Source organism: Necator americanus, chromosome V, assembly GCF_031761385.1.
Source record: "Necator americanus strain Aroian chromosome V, whole genome shotgun sequence".
NCBI classification, from domain to species: domain Eukaryota; kingdom Metazoa; phylum Nematoda; class Chromadorea; order Rhabditida; family Ancylostomatidae; genus Necator; species Necator americanus.
The window spans coordinates 16,094,466-16,113,624 of record NC_087375.1 but is presented as its reverse complement, the minus strand read 5'-3'; the positions used below and the strand labels follow the sequence as shown (position 1 = coordinate 16,113,624).

At 41.3% G+C, this 19,159-nt stretch overlaps 1 protein-coding gene across 1 annotated transcript; it reads right to left on the bottom strand.

Annotated features, from left to right (window-relative positions):
* Positions 1-9,685: 9,685 nt before the first annotated feature.
* On the bottom strand, positions 9,686-13,608 carry RB195_014038 (uncharacterized protein; the record flags this gene model as incomplete). The annotated part of the gene is made up of 19 exons (XM_064204133.1): positions 9,686-9,748; positions 9,799-10,064; positions 10,124-10,187; positions 10,242-10,311; positions 10,773-10,888; positions 10,967-11,110; positions 11,170-11,272; positions 11,403-11,536; positions 11,592-11,669; positions 11,728-11,847; positions 11,921-12,031; positions 12,094-12,222; positions 12,642-12,761; positions 12,816-12,890; positions 12,944-13,019; positions 13,119-13,233; positions 13,290-13,368; positions 13,434-13,502; positions 13,552-13,608. 19 exons carry the CDS (start codon positions 13,606-13,608, stop codon positions 9,686-9,688), a joined length of 1,989 nt encoding a protein of 662 aa, XP_064060014.1.
* Between the last annotated feature and the right edge of the window lie 5,551 nt (positions 13,609-19,159).

The following is a 19,159-nucleotide window of genomic DNA, read 5'->3' as shown; positions in this document are numbered from 1 at the left end:
GTTAATTCATGACGAATTACATTCATGAAGACACATGAATCCATCAAGACGAAGGACGCAAGAGCGCAAAGTTCAAGTGAGTGACATTTCTATTTCCATCATAAAATAATGCACTTATGATAATTAAGCACTGTGTTTTTCGCGAATCAAATCGCGGAATATGAATTAAGAAGTTTGAAAGATTCCTCCGCAATAAAAGGAGCAATTACTAGAATTTCCTTGATGTACTTACATTTCCTACTCACAATCTACATGCTCTCAACAAAGTGAAATAGATTCATATTCGGGAAGTTACAACTAATTAATGGGGAGAATTTGCGCCTAATTTAGTTAAAATTTGGGGAGGATTGCACAAGAGGGGAGTGCAGCATATCCAATAAAGCATAGCAGAAGGATGAGCATGAAGCGACGGACTGCAGCCCCAGATTAAATATTTTGGGTCTTTCGACTAATAGAATTATGACAAAGAAAATCCGTTTCGCGAGCTACATGGAGGATGACAAAATGCCACTGGTGTAAAAACAAGCTGTCGCAATCGTAAAGCGTTCTAATTTTTAACAAAGAAGGATGAGGAATTCCCAAGAGTTAAATCCATAAAAAAGTGCGGCTGATTGCATTCAACGAATAAACGTATTTCACAGCCTTTTACATTCTTTTCTGCATACAAGGTACATCTCTTTGAACTCAACTATGAGAAAAATGAAGTCTCATTTGAAACAAAATTTCCGCTCCGAAAATTCCTGGAAACATTCTCTACCAAGAGAGTCGATACATAATGAGAGCTATCGTGCATAAATGATAGTTTCAGCGCTCACCTGCCGACCCATTTTGACATGGAGAAATATCGTGTTTACAGCAATTCATATTATTTCTTTTCGTGCAAGAGCAGCGGCAAGATTTGCGTGAGTTGAAGAACACTGGGGAGTTAGAAACTGAGGCTATATATGTAACAAAACTTGCTCTACGAAAGGGGAACACGACGTTCCAACCTAATTTTCTAAACATACACAGCAGAAGAGATGATGCGGCAGAGGAGACCTTTTTTTCTATTGTGGTCGAATATTACGAAGGAATGTGTATATTACATGAGCAGTGGAGAAGAATAGTCGCATCTGAATATGTAGCAAAGGAAACAGGAGCGTTTCTAGGGAAAACCGGCCGGTTTTCGAAAGAACTCTGAGGTCCAAAACGTCAAGACTTCAACAACAGAATGATGAAGATATTAATTGTTTTCACTCAAAGCTTACTGCAAAATTCTCCTTCTACCAAGGAGTAGAAATCTTCAGTGGCCTTCCACTGCGGCTGATTGGAAAAAAGGAACTTTGCTCAAAAATTATTCCAAAAAATTAACGAAAAAATAAAAGAGGTGAAGCAAAAATCACTATACTTCCTTTCTATTCTCTTCATTTGTTAAGATTAGACAGCTAAAATTATTCCCAGCCACGATATAAAAAATAATACTTCACATCAACAAGAAACGAAGAAATACGAAGGCTGCGGTAGAACCGCAAACGCAAGTGGAGCTCAGGCAATAAAGAGACGCGTAGTAATCGCAAGTTTCAAGTCAGAGCAAGTCAGAGAGGAAACAAAATTGAGGCGATACATGGCCTTGTGGGCGGGTAGCTTCGGTTTGCGCGTGTAACCGCACGTTGGTCGAGTTAATCACGGTCACCGCTGTCGGCTTACGCTTCGTTTTGACAGTTCTGGCGGATTCTCGTTGTGGTATGTTTAACATGGGATCTTGCGTTCGCCTCCTTTCCCGACACCCTAATTGCTAGCCAGGTGCAGTGAACATGAGAGGAATCGCGCGGATACGTTGTTCATATGAAAACCACAACGAGAGCGGTGAGAAACCAAGAGATTTTCCAGACGTCCATTAAAGTCTCTATCGATTCGTTAATCCATTAGACTTACTCTTCGGAGCTTCACTTTGGCAAGCATAGTAATTAAATACACTAGACCAGTTTAATCACTAAATTTATTTCCTTATTCGTCTATAATTCGTACCTATTATTTTATCTACTTTTAAAACAAATCTTTGTTTGTCATTTAGTTATTTAATTAATCTTTATTCTTCCCAGCCCCAGCGTTAGGAAGACAGTAACTACGTACCAAGCAATTTGCATGATGACCCGACAACGAGCCGAGGCTCACCTGCGCCTCTACGTTTGGAAGGATGGGAAGTTGAACGGAATAAACCGAAGAAATAGAATAATAGATTGGACCATTACAAAGAATTAAAATGAGCCAGGGGAATTCAACAAGCAGCTGTTTCTTCTACTACGATCCACAATCTATGCACCTATCAACTATGAGCTTGAGGTTTGGGAAAATAGTGAAAAAATCACCATCCCGCAGCAAATGAACTGTTTTGTTCCAGAAGACAAGGAATAAACTGCCTAACGCTTAATTGACTTAGGATGTTTTCGAAATCTATTCAGAATCGTTTGAGGTTTCTGAACGTATGTCCACTCTAACCTGCGGAGAGCAAGCCGATGTATTGAGTCAGTGCTTTCATTCTCCCACACTTGTCTGGTCCTAGTTTGTGGACACTGAAGGAATGAAAGGCCTGGTAGGCGTAGGGAGGTTTCGAACCACTGGCCGTGAGGTCGCGGTCGAAATTCTGATGAACTGCGCTACATCCGTCCATTTCGCTCAGGATTTATTAAATGCGGCATTTCAGAAATTTATAAGATAACTGTAAAATAAATCTATTTTAAAGATGCTAAGGTGAAATAAGTGACTTGGAAATGGTAGACCTGTGACCTTCATTCAAAACAAAAAAAAATTGAGACAAAATGAAATGTAAAGTGACCTCGAGTAGATTCTGAACGAGACGAAAATCGAAAAAAAAATCGTCAAATGACTAATTATTAGGCGAATTCACTGACATGAATGTCGGTTGGGATTTTAAAAATTCACTCACTTTAAATTATCGAAAATTCAAAACTTGTAAGTAGAGATGAGCAGTTACTAAGCCATAAGGAGACCCTGCAAATGGTTGAATTTGGCGAACCCATGAATTTGGAATATCTTCCCATTATCTCCCCGCTTTGCAACGGCTGCAGCTATCAAACAAATGTCGAGGAGTGCTTAAATTCGTAAGAAAATAAATGTTAAGGTGTTGTTAAGGTGACAAAAATTGCAGTGGAAAGAAGAAGAGTGCATTCTCCCTACATACGGTTGTTTACATGTGTTACTTTGCAAAACTTTTCAAATTTAACAGGTCGTTGGTAAAGACGTTAACTATTCCGAGAATTTGATTATAAAGGAAGCGGAGAGCCGAAGTATAAGTGAAATTTGACACGAAATACAAGAAAAATGGTAGGACAATGACTATTCAAGTACGAAATTATAACGCACAAATAATGATCTGTCTGTGCACATTTTTTTTCAAATTGTAGAAGTAAACATCAGAAAAGACATTATAAGATAAAAAATACCAACGAATAGAAATATGGAGAAAAAAATCCGATAATGGATAAGATATGTACTTGAAAGATATATAATTTGATAGAATGATAATAATATGCGTATGGAAATCTGCATAAAACACTGAGCAGAAATTTCCAAGAAAATAAATGCGGAAAATCCATAGCCCAGCAGGCAGCAGCTGCACAAACGTGATCTTTTAGTAGCAGCAAAAAGTCGGTAACGACACGGACTGCATCTGGTGATAGCAAAACAGAGGAACATAACTTCTGATGAGCAGCGTGGTCCACAGAGTCGTCGTCGTCACCTATCGATCGATTGCCACCTCTTCGGACTGAGGGCGGAGTAGTGATGAACAATGACCGGGGTCAGATGAGCACTAGGAGACATAGCATAGGGATTGCGACAGATGACGTCATCGTTGGAAGTGTTCGGAAGGACGAGGGAGAACGGAAAGAAGCTCATTATTTCCAGCGAACAGAAAACAAATCCTGCTTCACCAGTGGAAGGATCTGGCACATTCCATGGCAGAAAGAAGGAGACTTTCTTAATCTCAGATGTTTTGTCTTCTTTTCCACTAAATTGCAAAAAATCAAAGATTTCCCAGCACTTGAAGGATGCTGTGGAAAATAACGATTTCCAGGTAAAAAGAGTACACGCAGTTTCATCGACGAAAGGATGCATTCCCTTTTATGCCATAACAAACGAAATTTCCCTTGTCTTTACTTCGCTTTGCTCACAATAGAATTTTCCAAGAAAAATCCTTGGATCCTGGTTATTCGAAAACAGCACATTATGCAAGACTGCGAGTTTGTTGTTCGTGAGAAATTCTTCTTCTTTAGGACCTCTGGGGATTTTCAAGAACCTCTCACTTATCTCTTGGAGTAATGAGAGTAGCGCCTAATTGAGTTGACTGCAGACTACTAAAATAGTTATTAGTTTTAACAGAGCCAGACAAGTTTATGGAAATAAAATCAAAGAGAACCTGCGTTTGAGCTTATTGACGATCCCATTCTCACGATGCAGGAACAGAAAATAACAAACTTGGACGAGGAGACATGATCCGTCGGTGTGTTTGTATTTTGATTGATGTTTCTAGGTGTCGTAGGAGTTTTCTCATGTAGAAAAGAACCGTGAGAAAAAAGAAACTCTCAAAATTAAAAGATAACAGTCAAACAAAAATAAGTGTATATGTAGAAGTTTTAGATGTGTTTAAGCAAATGTATTTTTGAAGAACATATATGTACATTTCCATTCATGTAAATGAATTTCCTCCGCAAACAAAATAGTAGGTGGTAATCAAGAGCTTGACAGAGTTCGATATAGATGGGTCAAAACGGCACAAAGGTCGATGCAGTTACGCAAGCGGCTCGAAGCTAGCCGTTGGGAGCCGGTGTCATCAAGACCATCAGGATCTGCAACGATGAGTAGTGCTAGATAGGGTCCCTTTTCGATCCTAACCGCTATGCTCTGCTTCTCTTCGATCGTTGGCGCTTACGCAACCGCACCGTGCGTCACGTTGTTTCGACCCGACCATACTTCCAAGTTCCAAAATTTTGATATTTGCTTTTCTCTAGGATTAGATTGGGGTAAGGACGTATGTAGTTCACAAGTATGAGCGTAATCACGCTCAAATCCATTTAGTGATCTAGAAAAACCGTGTATAGTAGCATTGTGCAATTTCGTCTTCCCAGCTGTGAAACTTCTCACGCGGAGAACTCCGTCGTTGTCCAGCGTTCGCGATTCGACTAATATTACTCAAAAAGGGCGCAGAAGCTGCACTACCTGTACAATCGCAGACGCGGAAGGGCAGTGTTCTACTTCATGCGAAGGTCCCACATTCATTGTGTAAGAACGATATATTTTGTGATATCCTGTTTCTAAAGGCATTGTGATAGGTTTAGAAAAAGTCAAAAACACAGATAGACCCTGGAGCACTGAGCAAATAAGAATGAGTGAGCCGACGAAGGGCAAATGTGTTGCAATCCAAGAGAATATGGGCATAATATAGGGCAGCTAGTTCCTATAGGAGCCTCTTCCTCTGCATTGCTTTCTAAAGGCCTTGTTTTGCTTACAATTGATCATTAAATCTTTTTCCTGAGAAAGTAGTATAGTTTTATGGAAGTTTATGGTTCACAATAGATAAAATTGTTGGGATCAAAACCGTTTCTCGACACTAATGAAGAAGTAACATATTTTCATTCTCAGTAACATTTTTGTAATGGATAAATACAGAACGGGAATCATCGGAATACAACACAAAAAAGAAAGATGCTTCCGGAAAAAGTAAGCGATTGACGGAAAGCGGAAATCACATAATACAGACCGGCAATATGAGGAATATGGCATAATAAAAGAGGCTCTTGATACCATAAACGCCTGTGGGTGTTGCCGGAGGTAAACTTCATCGCCATGCACAACCACCATAACTACTAGACACTGTTTATTGCCCAGCAGTAAACAATGTTCAATGAACGATTGTTTATTTGTAACAAATTCTGAGGTCATGAGCGGATGGTAGAAATGCGGCAAGCAGAGGAACGAGCTTAGATTCAACGCAACAATTGGATTATGTATTAAGGTCTGAAGAAACGTATGAACCAGTCCTTTTATCTCGTTTCATTGTTTATACTTCGTTTCAGCCAGAAATTGGAACCTAGACGGGTAGTTTTTAAACAAACCACACTTAAATGAAATTTGATATAGATTCATCTGTTAAGAATGAGAGTGAACGTTCTTTCAACTAAATTGAACTAATTGTCAAAAGAGAGGGCCACCGAAATTGTGCTGTTACGGTGTGGACCGCTTTGCGCCTTAAATTTAGACAATTAAGATATGTGGAGCCCGTTAAATGAACCGAAAGGTCCTGAGGTGACAACCAGTCATTCTGCACTGTGAACACCAATTTATTGCATAAGGTGACGTGTTCTTCAGTTGACTTTAGTTCCTTCCAATCCTCGGACCCCAAACACAACTGTCTCGTTGATGTTTCTAGTTTTTCTAGATCTACTGGAAGTCACAAATGAGCTAAATTAAGGGTGGTTACGAAGTTGGTACGAAATCCCAAATGTTATAAAACCATGGCTTTTCGTAGAAATTTGTCGTCTTTTTAATTGTCCAATGAGGGCCATTAACGCATGAAATATGATATCTGTTAGAGTAGACAAATCTCACTAGAAGAAGCCTCATAGGGTCAGACCGCAGGATCTGGCAGGCCATTCTTGATTGTCGCGCAAACAGATTCCAATCTGGACCCTTTCAGTTCAAACATCCATAATTTTTTTTTGGATTTCCCCCCCCCCCCACTTGAAGTACCATGTTGGCTGAAAATCCCACGGAGTAGGCGAACGGTTGCTGTGTGGCTTTCGCTGTTTTTTGTAGAACGTTTTTAGCACTAAAAACACGTTGCTCAGCAGTCATTCTCTCCAGTGCTGAAATAAGCGCTAAACAACAACATAAACAAAAGACGCTAGCAGGTTATAAACGGTTAAGATAAGAGATAATGAAAATGAAAATAAAATTGGGGCTGCCAGCCGGAACTTCCAACCGCCTTCTTGAATACCCTAAAGTTAATCTTCCAAACAAGAGATAAGAAATTATAGATTTTTTCACTAATTACTAGAGAACACGCAAGAGATGCTTAGTGATAGTATAGTGGGGATTTTTTTAAGATTAAAATCCTAAAAACTAGGAGTTTTTTTTTTGACAGCGTTCACAAAACTGTGTAAAAGCAGCGAATTAGAGGGAACGTTTTTTTTTAATATCGCAAAAACGTCGAGCTTCAGAAACAAAACGGTCTTGTTCTGTTCATTTACTGTTATATTCTACAAAAAAAGATCATTGGTGAAACCTGGTAAATTTTGTCACTAGAAATCTTCCCTAGTTCGTGAAAACTCTGCTTTTGTTTGGCGATCTAATACTAAGTTTTCAGCCCAGTAGATGTTACTGAAAACTATGTTGTAAATCAAGATCAGCACTGACGAAAAGAAGGGTTTTGAGAGCATAGCGCCTGAAGAAGAACATCGCAACTAGGTCAAGCTTTCAGGGTCCAAATGGCCGAGAACAAAAGGATTAGGCTAAGCGGGAGCATGTGCTGAGTGGGAGGCGATTTATGTTTTGTTCATTCGTTCACGAAGCGTTTCCGAGCGTTGAAAAGCGCCTGTTCTGTTATGCGATACATCTTTGACACGCAACTGACCACCCGTGGAGCTGGTCGCCGTAGTACTGAGTGACCGATGTGATCTTCGGCTAATTTCCTGCGTGCTTGTAATACTTTCTGCGACTTTTGCACTTTACTTTTTCTGATATGAAGATATTTTCTTTTGATTATGTAATGTTCAGATATTTCATTTGTGGCCACGCAGTTTTTTCAAAATTCTGACCGGATCTTTTTTCCAGAAAGATGAAGGTATAGCAATGGATAAGCAATTGAGAATGAAAAGAAAAAAAAATGGAGAAATAGATCTGGACTGGAAATACAATTTGGAGTGTACGTGCACGAGGGAATCAAACAACATTTGCCATAATTGCGCAGTACAATTGGTTTTCGTGCGTACAGTGTATGTCGGACGTGTTCAACCGCGACTCATACGTCGCAACTGCTCCATTTGTATCATAGGCACTCTCATTTCATTCGGCTCATCTGAAAACTCACATAACCCAGCCTGTCGAAGATGTAAGCACTATACTAATATACATTAATATAACCACAATAATACGCACTTGACCCTGATAACACACATTTTTCGTAGAGCTTGCTCTCAGCATACTACTGGTTCCCTAACCAGTTCCATTTTAGATATATTTAAATCCATTCAAAACAATCTCCAAGCAAAAGTACAAGACGATACGCATACTCCGCTCTTTTCTTTTACTTGTACGTTGTTGTTTTCCACCAAGAAAGACAAGTTCATTACTGAATCTACTATTACATAAAGCGCAAAGATGTCCATCCATCCACACGTCAATTTTTACGTCCATTTTTTGTCTGTTTGTCCGCTCATCTTCTTCTTTGCCCCATGAACATCCAGGAATCAAAAGTAACCCAAACTTGGTAACAGCATTGTATGATCTTTCAACAGGTCAATTACAGCCTTAACATTACACCGTACATCGCACAGGCGGAATTGCGAGATATAGTGTGCGATTAGACGAGGGTCAGGATCAGGTGCTCAACAACACCTACACGACCGATGATGAAAAATTAGACGAGACGACGACGATGGCAAGGAACATTACCAGAGACGACAATCGAGTTCTCCCTTTTGTAACCTATGGAGTTGCACAGATCTTGGGCTCTAGGGTAATCGACGGTGCTGATCACGAGTACACATAGCTCGCGAATGATATCCCTCGACACCCACTGATTTCACCACCCTTCTTGCGTTCACGCCGCATTTGTAGTTGTAGTTTATGGAATGCGCCAGTATCTGCTTGCGATTATATTTGGGAAAATTATTGGTATTGACCTCTTTTTGCTATATAGACGAAGAAAATTGGGTACTTGACCCTTCCATACGCACTGATCAGTTCCTATTTGTAACAAGTAAATTTCAAATCCTCCGAACTTCTGATGGTGTTCTATGGGCTTATCTTTTGTTTTTTGTTGTTCTAGTTTAATGTTCTTAGATACATATTGCTCTCTTGTATTGGTACCTATGCTACAAGATAGCATTACCGGCACGACAGGGCCTCTTTAAACCGTGATCCGCACGACTAAGACTGCAGTTGTGCGGTGTCTCCCAAACGATGTAGCTTGGCATGATCATTGATCGCACACGCTGGCATCCTTCCCTTCAATTTCTAATTTAAGAAAATACTCCCAACTAGCTGAGAACTGGGTAATGCACTTTTTATGTTCGTGCTATTTTTATGCTCTTCACTTCCTTTGATGGATGAATATGCACCACGTATTATTAGAAATCTTAAGGAAAAAGCTGTGTTTTGCTACATTTTACGTGTTGGCGTAATACTATTTCCTTTCCATAAAATTAAAAATATTTCAACGACGACAAACCAGTAATTTTATAGTATCAAAACCTGATGAACTAGTTGACATCGGAGCAGACAAGAAAACAAGAGCGAAGCACAGGTAACACGAAAAAACCTCGTCACGTAATGATTAGATGAAAACGCTTTCACTAAACCTAGGTTCGGAATAGAAATGAATTATTACTAAATAAAAACATCAAGCTTGAAACGTCAAAAATAAAAGTGCGAAAAAGATGTACAAGAATAACCTAACATCAATGTTCTAGTTCAAATCTGGCTCCTTAGGGTCATCGCTTCCTTCCGAGCTATCAACCTCCGATGGAATCTGAAAAAAGAGTCAAGAAAGACATGAAACCTCCACAACATGTATGTTACCTGAAGCTGTTGCGACCCTACAGAAGGCGCGGCTGAAGCGTTAGGCGGATTCTCTGCCGCTGGTACAGTGGGCAGGTTATTAATAGAGACGGGTACGGGTGGAAGGGCTGGTGCTGCATTGGCTACCGGACCAGCAGCATTCGTCGGCGCTGCCGGTGCAGCTGGAGAACCTTGTGGAAGTGGTGGTACTACTCGGCCTCTCAAAACACGCATCATATTTTGTACGGACACTTTCTGGCGGGTCGGAGTATTGGAGGGATCACTGGCTGTAAGCTCGAAAAGCAGTTTAAAAGGAATACGAGAGCCACTGATTCGCTGAACTCACCATCGTCGATATGCGCTGCTGTTTTTCGTTTTGCTCTTCCCTCAGGACTTATACAAATACATGCCTAGAAAGACGGTACTAAAAAATAGAAGAAAAATCCACATAAGAGAAAGTGCACCTGCTGCATGACAGCACGCAAAATTGCTGCCTCACATCGCTCGATCATATCATCACAACCGTCGATTATCCTACAACAGTTATATTGGAAAGCTTAAAAAGCAGTGTATAAATCATAAGGCTCCGCAACCTCATCCTACAGAATTAGAACATAATAAATGATTGTCAGTGAATAAAAGAACAAAGAAATTTTAGAAGAATGTGGTTTTCGGATCAATTCCTAGCATTTTTTTCTTCAATTTGAACCATAACCTTGAAAACAAAGCAGGATACAAGAAACGAGGACAAAACACTCTAAGGAAACCTGCAAACACTCCCTCACATGGAACGAATAGAGTATTTTCTACGCTATTAAACAGATCACGAACTCGGTAACTCATTGGCAATACATAAATCGGTCAATAAAGTTGCAGGAAAATGCTCAATTGCAATTAAAAAAAGAATGATTCAAATAATATCGGAGAGTAAAAGATCAAGAAAAACCATCAACAATAGAAAAAAATAGAATAAGAAAATTACTTAAGAAACTTACTTTTTATAGTTTTCTTCGCGTTCATCAGTGAGAACCATACGAATGGTTGCACCAACGGCATCTATTCGAGCTGATAACTGACCTTGTTCGCAAAGGGCCACAAGTTCACCTTCTAGCTGCAAATAGCGTGTCGTCATTATAACTCTCCCAAGCACACAGCACATAAAATCCTTGTTATATGTAGATACACTTACACCTCTCAAATCCGTCCGGAAGACATTTGCCATTGCATTCAAGTCAGCGGAAGCAAACGGTTCTAGGTATTGTAGTAATGCCCGTTCTCGTATCACAGCGTATAACGGATCAACATGGGAACTGAGATATGGATCAAGCAGGAACTGAAACACAAATTTGACCGCAACTTCTACAAAGAAATGAGAGAACGGTGAGCACTTACTCTATCTTTCATCTCTTTCAATATGTCCAAGGCACGACCAAACTGGCTTTTTACGATACACTGCAACAATTCCACCAATTTTGGCTCTGACTCCAAAAATTTCCTTAACAATATCTTTTCAATAAAAGATGTAAATAATCGAAGCACAAAGAAAAAACGTTGACAGAACTTAACAGTCGAATTAGTGAGAAGAAAAAACTAGTCTGGCAGCTCCATCATATGCATAAACAAACCTGCAGTTTCCATCATGGATCACCTTCTTTTTAAGTTCTGTCCTATCATAACTAGCAATTGCACATAGAGTGCAGTAAACAGCCATATCAGAAGCAGAAAACAACCACGGCATGTCTAAGAAATCCAAATCTACCTAAAACAGTGAAAAATGAACTATTCGTGATGACCACAAAGCAGGTTATCTCTACCTTAAGAAAGCGATCGGCAGCTTGTTTATAACGTCCAGACTGTAGCTTCGAAAGCCCACAAGCAGCGTCTAGCTTCGCCTGTAAAGGACCTAAGCGAACATTACCAAAAAGTTGTTATATGAAGGTAGCCACCAACCCTTCCACTGCTAATCAACAAACGGGTACACTTAGTTACAGTGTTACGATTTGTGGAGGAGGAAGATACTCCGAAAATCACTGGACGAGTGCGTGCAGCGGCAGCAGTCGATCCTGCTTGCTGAACTCGAGATGCATTAGAACAGAAAAAATAAATAATGAAAGATTAGCTAAACACAGATAAAGGGACTCACCGATTCTGCCTCTTCTGCCTCCTTCATGCTGCGCTCTGCTTGAGCAGCAATTGTATCAACTCGTTGCCACTCACCAACCCAAATAGAAGCTTCCATCCAGTTAATCCACATCTACAAACGAAAGACTAAAAAGTGGGAAGTCAGATATTTTGATTAAATGAGATTCGCTGGACCTGTATTATATGCTTGAACTGGCTGCAGTATTCTCGCATTCCGCGACTGTAGAGATGAAGAGCTTCTGTGATATCACCAATGGAAATGTAATACTGGAAGAGTTCGTCCATTGCACGACGAGTAGATTCCTTAAATTTTGTGTGGAGAGCCTAACCATTAGAATGACAATACACTTGGCAGAGGTTGGAAAGAAAAAGAAGTGCCGTGTCTAAAATTATGTTTTTTTTTTTGTTTGCTGGAAAGTAACAGTAATCTTTCAGTTTTTCTTCATCAAACGAGGAGTCCATTACACATAAAGATCCTTCCCTTCCAAATTGACTATCTCACTACAAATTTAACACATAACTGGTGCATATCACAGAAACTGAAAGCAAAACGTGCACGTTCCCAGTCCAATCCACAATAAAAATGGGACAGAATTTATTGCAGATCAATTAGGATGACATTGAGAGGGAATTTAAGAAGAGCCATCGTATGGGCTCCTTCAATTTCAGATGCTTGGATCACTTGAATTGCAGATTCTTTTCTAAGATCACCTTATTTTTACCTTTACACCCTCGTCCTTTTGTTTCTTGTACTCAGAAAGGAGAAAATCCAATTGATTTGCGGTTTTCAGTGTTGTCTGATCTACCCATGCCTGGTCTAATACTGGAGTCTCCAAATGGTTCTTAACTAAGTCCATGATGACATGAAAATAAAACAAAGCTGTATAAGTCAACACCTGATCGTCAGCCTGTTTTTCGATTGTCTCCAGGCTGGACATTAATTCTGAATACCGTGCAACATTCAGAGTATTCTGAACAAGTCAGTTCTTTCTCAGAAGTATTCGTTTGCTCAAATTCAACCTACATTGCGTAATTCATTGATCATACCAATAGTTGCATCTCTCTTTAATGGAGGGCAGTGGTCAGCTATGAACTGTAACCTGAACACAATTAAATTAAGCCAGACTAAAATACAAATAAAACACTAAAGCTCATTAACCGGGAAGATTTGAAGAACTTTGTGTACATTCGGCATTTACCTAATCAGCAGTGAATGAGTGGAATATGTCTGACAAAGCGTCTCAATATCCACCGCCGCGGGGTTGTTCACAACAACGGAAGGCGTTGGTTTTTGTGCTGATATTTGCGTAATATCTTAACACTAATTGTTCTAAACAAAGAACACAATGGAAAGGAGAATCAAACCATACCCATGTCACCATTTTGGTTTGCGGGAGCGGTATCTTCAGGGACAGGGGTTCCTTCTCTATTCGTAAAACTTTTTTCGCCCTTTAGTAAAGAATATTGCAATAGATCTAAGCAGAACAAATAATCATTAATCTATAGTCAGAAACCTGCAATTCTTCCTCCATATTCGCGTTTCCTACGTCAATGTCGAAGTCGTCCAATGGTTCATCAGCTACCTTAACATGTACCTTTTTAAAAGTCTACAGAATGAACAAAAGTGCTCACATGGTCTTGGTAATCGGCTTCCATAACATCATCAGGATCTGGAACCGCATTTGACATACTGAAATCCAGCTATCATAGCAAATCATGCCATCAGAATCATATTATAAGTTGCTCTAACGCACGTGACGAGTTACAACAAAAGTAGAGGAGGAAAAACTCCCTGAGTAGCAAAAAACAGAAGAATTTTTAGGAATTGTCTTCCGGAGAGGACGTCCCAATTACTTAACAAATCTCAATAGAAGTAATTCCAATGCAGACTGAATAGAACCAGCCTCATTTAATAACCTCAGCCCCAGAAAACAGCGGAACAGCTGCAATTTAGGCGTAAGTTCGATGAATCCTGGTGTAACTGCGACTGATGAGATCCGGTGACGTCCCTTTAGTTCAGGATTCTCTATGGCGCGCGCTACTGCCCAACAACATTTGGGCGTGTTTGTCGCTGTTTGTTTTGTGTAGAGGCGTAAGTTCACAAAATGAGGTAACATTTTGCTGTACGTAGATGCTTGGGTGCTAATGTAGTTGTGTCGGGCCACTCTGCCGCGGTAGGACCTACCTGTTGTCGCGAAACGCGCTGTACTTCTACGGCGTGCAAAATGGCCATACGGAACAGAGACTGTTCACATCGTTAAAGGCATCACCCCACGAATCTGAGGTGGTGCAGATTTCAGGTGGAGTATTCGTATACGGGATGGGAGACTACGGAGAGGGGGGTGATTCCGTTCATTTCTTCCTAACTGCCGTAAAAAACGGCCCGGAAGATACGGCTTCATTCGTTTTGGCGCACCATTTTGTACAAGAGGTTCGATTGGAGCGCGCCATTCTTGTGCGGCGCTGCATCTTCCGGGCCGTTTTTTACGGCAATTAGGAAGAAATGGACGGAATCACCCCCCTCTCCGTAGTCTCCCATCTCGTAAACGAATACTCCACCTAAAATCTGCACCACCTCAGATTCGTGGGGTGATGCCTTTAAACCTCATTTCATTGGGATGACGGCTTCTGCTGCTGATTTGCTCTTGAAGACTTAACTCTGGATACTACATGGCCGAAGCTTGCATCGAAGTCCAAGGAAAGGGTTTTACGAGTGGCGCGCTGACCGTTGACTGCTGTGGAACGAGTGGACCTTTCCCCAACTGTGGAAATTCCCGTAAAGTAACAAATCAGACGAATGTGAACAGCCTTCATGAATGCTAACCCAACGACCCTCTCTGGGCCCACCAGCTTGCGAATACAAGTCGAGAATACGCGGATAAAAGTTGTTGCATGCGTGCTTGGTGATCGTGGATTGCTATGGAATTCATTTTCGGTTCTTTGGGAGAAATACATGATATGGCTCAGTGACTTGTGGTAAGCTTGTGTGGAGGGTTTAGTAAAGCCAAAGCAGTAATAGTCTGTCTTTTTTCTTAGTGGCTTTACCTGGATGGATCCCCAAAGACTGCTTAGGTTTTGAGGCCCCTACTGACTCAGATATTCATTTTCAGTAATGAACTATCGCCTTTTCAAGGGGAAAGTCACTTATCACATAAGAACGATTTCCTACTGTATGGTCATTTTACATGCTGTAGAAGTAAAGCGCGTCTACTTCTAGCACAGGTCCATCATAGCGCGGCAGGGTGGCCCCACCCAACTACTTTAGCACCGGTGGTTTGGAGTTAGAGATGGTGGAAAGCCTAAGTGCCAGGTCTCTAACTGAGGTGTGGGGAAATCGAGATGGGACCATGGCGAACTGCAGAGATGGGTGGCGGTAGCGAGGATCCTTACACGGTCCTCACCGCGGCGCTTCGAGCGTAGCCGCTTACGTCCGTGCTTCATGTTATCATGCTATTATATATATATATATATATATATATACATATATATACATATATATATATATATATATATATATATATATATATATATATATATATATATATATATATAGAGGGAGAGAGAGAGATAGAGCGTAGAATGTAGAGTGGTAGATTGCAGAACCCAGCGTAGTTCTGCTCATCTTTCCCTAGTCATCGTAAAAAACGGCGTGGAAGACTTTTCAGTTAAAACGCGCTGCACGCGCCGTGCGAGCGATTGAAGATCAATGATGATTTCTCATCAGTCTATTTAACTGAGACAAATGAATAGGCTGCTAAGAGGACCGGAACGTGTACATATAGACGCGTTCTAACGTAACTCATTGCAGACCGTTTTTCTTTACGACGATTAGGGAAAGATGAGCGGTACCACGCTGGATTCCGCAATCTACTATCCGAATTCTACGCTTTCGCTGTTGGTTTCATCAAAGTCGTGATACACTGCTTTTTAGGAGGAGGAGCGTACTGCCACCTGAGCTCTAGACTAGAATTCTACGAAATTGCTGACCTGCAATAGCTATTGCATAGAAAGTGGGTGTTGTGTTCAGCTTTGTTGAGATGTAACGCAAAAAAAAATGTGTTTATCGTCTACCAGATCAAGTTGGCAGAGGAACATTAAGATTGGGTGGAAAGTGATTTGTGATTTATTCTCTCCAATACCAGATCTACATTCACATGAAAAGAACCACAGACTTATAATAGCGACTGTTGTTCATACGTGTCACCAATCAGAAGGCGGCTCAGTTCTGATTACGAATATTAATCAAATACTGGACATACACTAATCAGTGACACTCTTCTCTGTATAATGGCAATAACTTCCTGTGTCTTGGATTCTCGCTCTAAAATGCGCGGAATATTAACCATCACCCCACAAATCTGGGGTGGTACGGGTTTCAGGCGGGTAATGCGTATACGGGGTCGTAGATTGTGTGGAAGAAGGTTATTCCATTCATCCCTCCCCGTACGAGTGTAAACGAACGACCCTTACCACGGCTTCTGTTGCAAGGAGCAACCTTTGCGCTCCGGCCCTTCCTGCGACTCCTCCGAGTGGGTTTTCGACGAATCGCAGGAGGGGCGAGCGCAATGGTGGCGCATTGCGATAGAGGACGTCGTAAGGGACCGCATCCGGAGCCGACTGTTTACACTGGTACAGGGAAAAATGAAGGGAATCATCCTCTTCCCTACAGTTTACTACTCCATATAGGCATTACCTGCCTGAAACCTGCACCACTCCAGATTCATGGGGTGATGCCTTCAATGGAAAGATCTGGAACATTTGCTGAATAAAAAAAACTCAATTTGCTGTTTTAATTCTTAACTACAGTCGGCAGCAGAACCCGGAGTTTACGTTGTGCTATTAAAGGCATCACCCCACGAATCTGAGGTGGTGCAGATTTCAGGTGGAGTATTCGTATACGGGATGGGAGACTACGGAGAGGGGGGTGATTCCGTCCATTTCTTCCAAATTGCCGTAAAAACGGCACGGGAGATACCGCTTAAGGCGTTTTGGCGTACTTTTTTCTACAAGAAGTTCGACTGGAGCGCGCCAGCCTTGTGCGGTGCCGCTTCTTCCGGGCCGTTTTTTACAGCATTTAGGAAGAAATGGACGGAATCACTCCCTTCTCCGTAGTCTCCCATCCCGTGTACGAATACTCCACCTGAAATCTGCACCACCTCAGATTCGTGGGGTGATGCCTTTAACGCACAGAAAAAAACCATATGTTGTAGGACGATTTCAGATATCCCCTTAATGAGTGCAATGCTGTAGTCGTTCAGATTTTTGTAGTCCGCTATAGCAGGACCTTCTAGAATATTCTAGAAGCTACCAAAATCGTATCTAAAAGGATTGTTTCTGCACTCATTTTCAAAAGCTTCCATCATTGGTAGGATATAACATAGATAATCCGTGCTAAAATTAGTGGGATTTCCCGTCGGTAAAGACATGGAGCTTCACTCTGAGGTTCTCGCATATTTGAGTTGTCCGTTGTTGGGGAAACGGAAAAGACCCTAGATTCTTTGCCTGCACGAGTTTGCCACGTGAGGTGACTGTTGTCGTGAAGGATGGTCTCATCTATTCTCCGAGGAAGTTGCCCAGTTTTCTGCAGTGAAGGTAGGCAGTTCTCAAACCTCGAAGCGAACAGGGGTTGCAAGCGCGATCTAAAATGCTGCACAAACACTGCCGTGATGTGGTATTTCTTGGATAAAGGGAGCGACACGTGAGGACCTTGGTCAAGGATGCTCTCAGCGCAACATTTTTAAAAAGTCAGTGACACAATTCAGAGGACCTTCTTTCTAAGACTTGTTTCAGTGCCTGGTCTTTGTTTCATGAGTGGAACAGAAGAACCAGTGATGGCTCCCTTGCCACTTGTGTATTGGTACTACATCTACTACCGTTATGTCATGACTTCTATCCGAAATAGGTGTGTGTCAAGAATTCAAAGCGAGCAGACACAATGTATTACAGCCATGTGAAGTCGCTAAATGCTAGTTTATCAAAATCCTTTTCCGGTGGCTCTGCAAAAGTGAAGTAGTGTCGTCAATATAGTTTGAAAAACGTCTTGAACTGCGAAAGTACGAGATCAGGAAAACGTGAGCATATCCGCGCTGAGCTGCATCGCAGTTCCACACTAGATCGTGAACAATGAGCGGAACTACTCCATTTACTGCTAGAGTCCGCTCGTGCCTTCTCTTCATTTCTTATATTGTGACTGGTGCCACAATTCGGAGCAGTGCTGTTGTCGCAAAACAATACAGTTTTCATGAACATCCAAGTAATTTGTGTGGTCCACTGTGTATCCCTATGATGAGACGTTTGAGAGTGATTCACCAGATGGAAGGCATAACATGCAACCGTATTTATATTTATGACGTGATGGCACAATGTGAAATGATAATGATGTGAAGTGCAGAATCTTCGGCGCTTGGTCTGGATAGAGAGGGATGTCTTTCAAAACGGTTCTAGAGGCCTTTTATAAAACTGGTAGGAACTGGAACTGGTCCATGCATGATGAACGGAAAGGAGCGTATACCTGTTACCAATGACTTTATGCTATTCGTATCATCCCGTGGGCCGTGAGATTGTTGCACGTTCGTTAACAGTTGCTTAACATCATCACAGGTATAGTTCGCGTAAAAATGACACGGAGCACGGTGCGGTGGAGATAACGATTTGTATCCAAATTTGTGCTGGGCTCCTGGCGAATTGCAACTATGAATGGTGCTGGCAAGGGACCCCTGGCGATCCTAACCATTACGCTCCACTGCACTGCTTCGAGCGCAGCCGCTTACGCAATTTCACCGACCTTTATACCATTTTCATCCTTCTATACCAGCATTCTGGGGAACTGGATAGTAGATTCATTCGCTTTGTGTAATTATATATATATATATATATATATATATATATATATATATATATATATATATATATATACACGATTACATTTGCGACCCTGATTTCTTCAATAAAAGTCTCGTTGGAATTACCTCAATTGCGGCAGTACAACATGTTCGGCAGAGGAGGTATTTGCAATCAAAGAGAAAAATGAGAAATACTTGCTTTGTGACCTGTCTCAGTAGAGGAGTGGAGGAAAGAGCTGTCGCCTATTTCTGCTAACAGTTCTCCTTGACACGTGTTGTACAGAAACCCAGTGATTCGTTCTTTGTCCCACCGTTCTCGTCGGTGCTCGCAATTTTCGAAAAATATGCAGCGAAAAACTTGCATTGAGGGCAATCAACGCGAACTGTGCAGCAGCAGT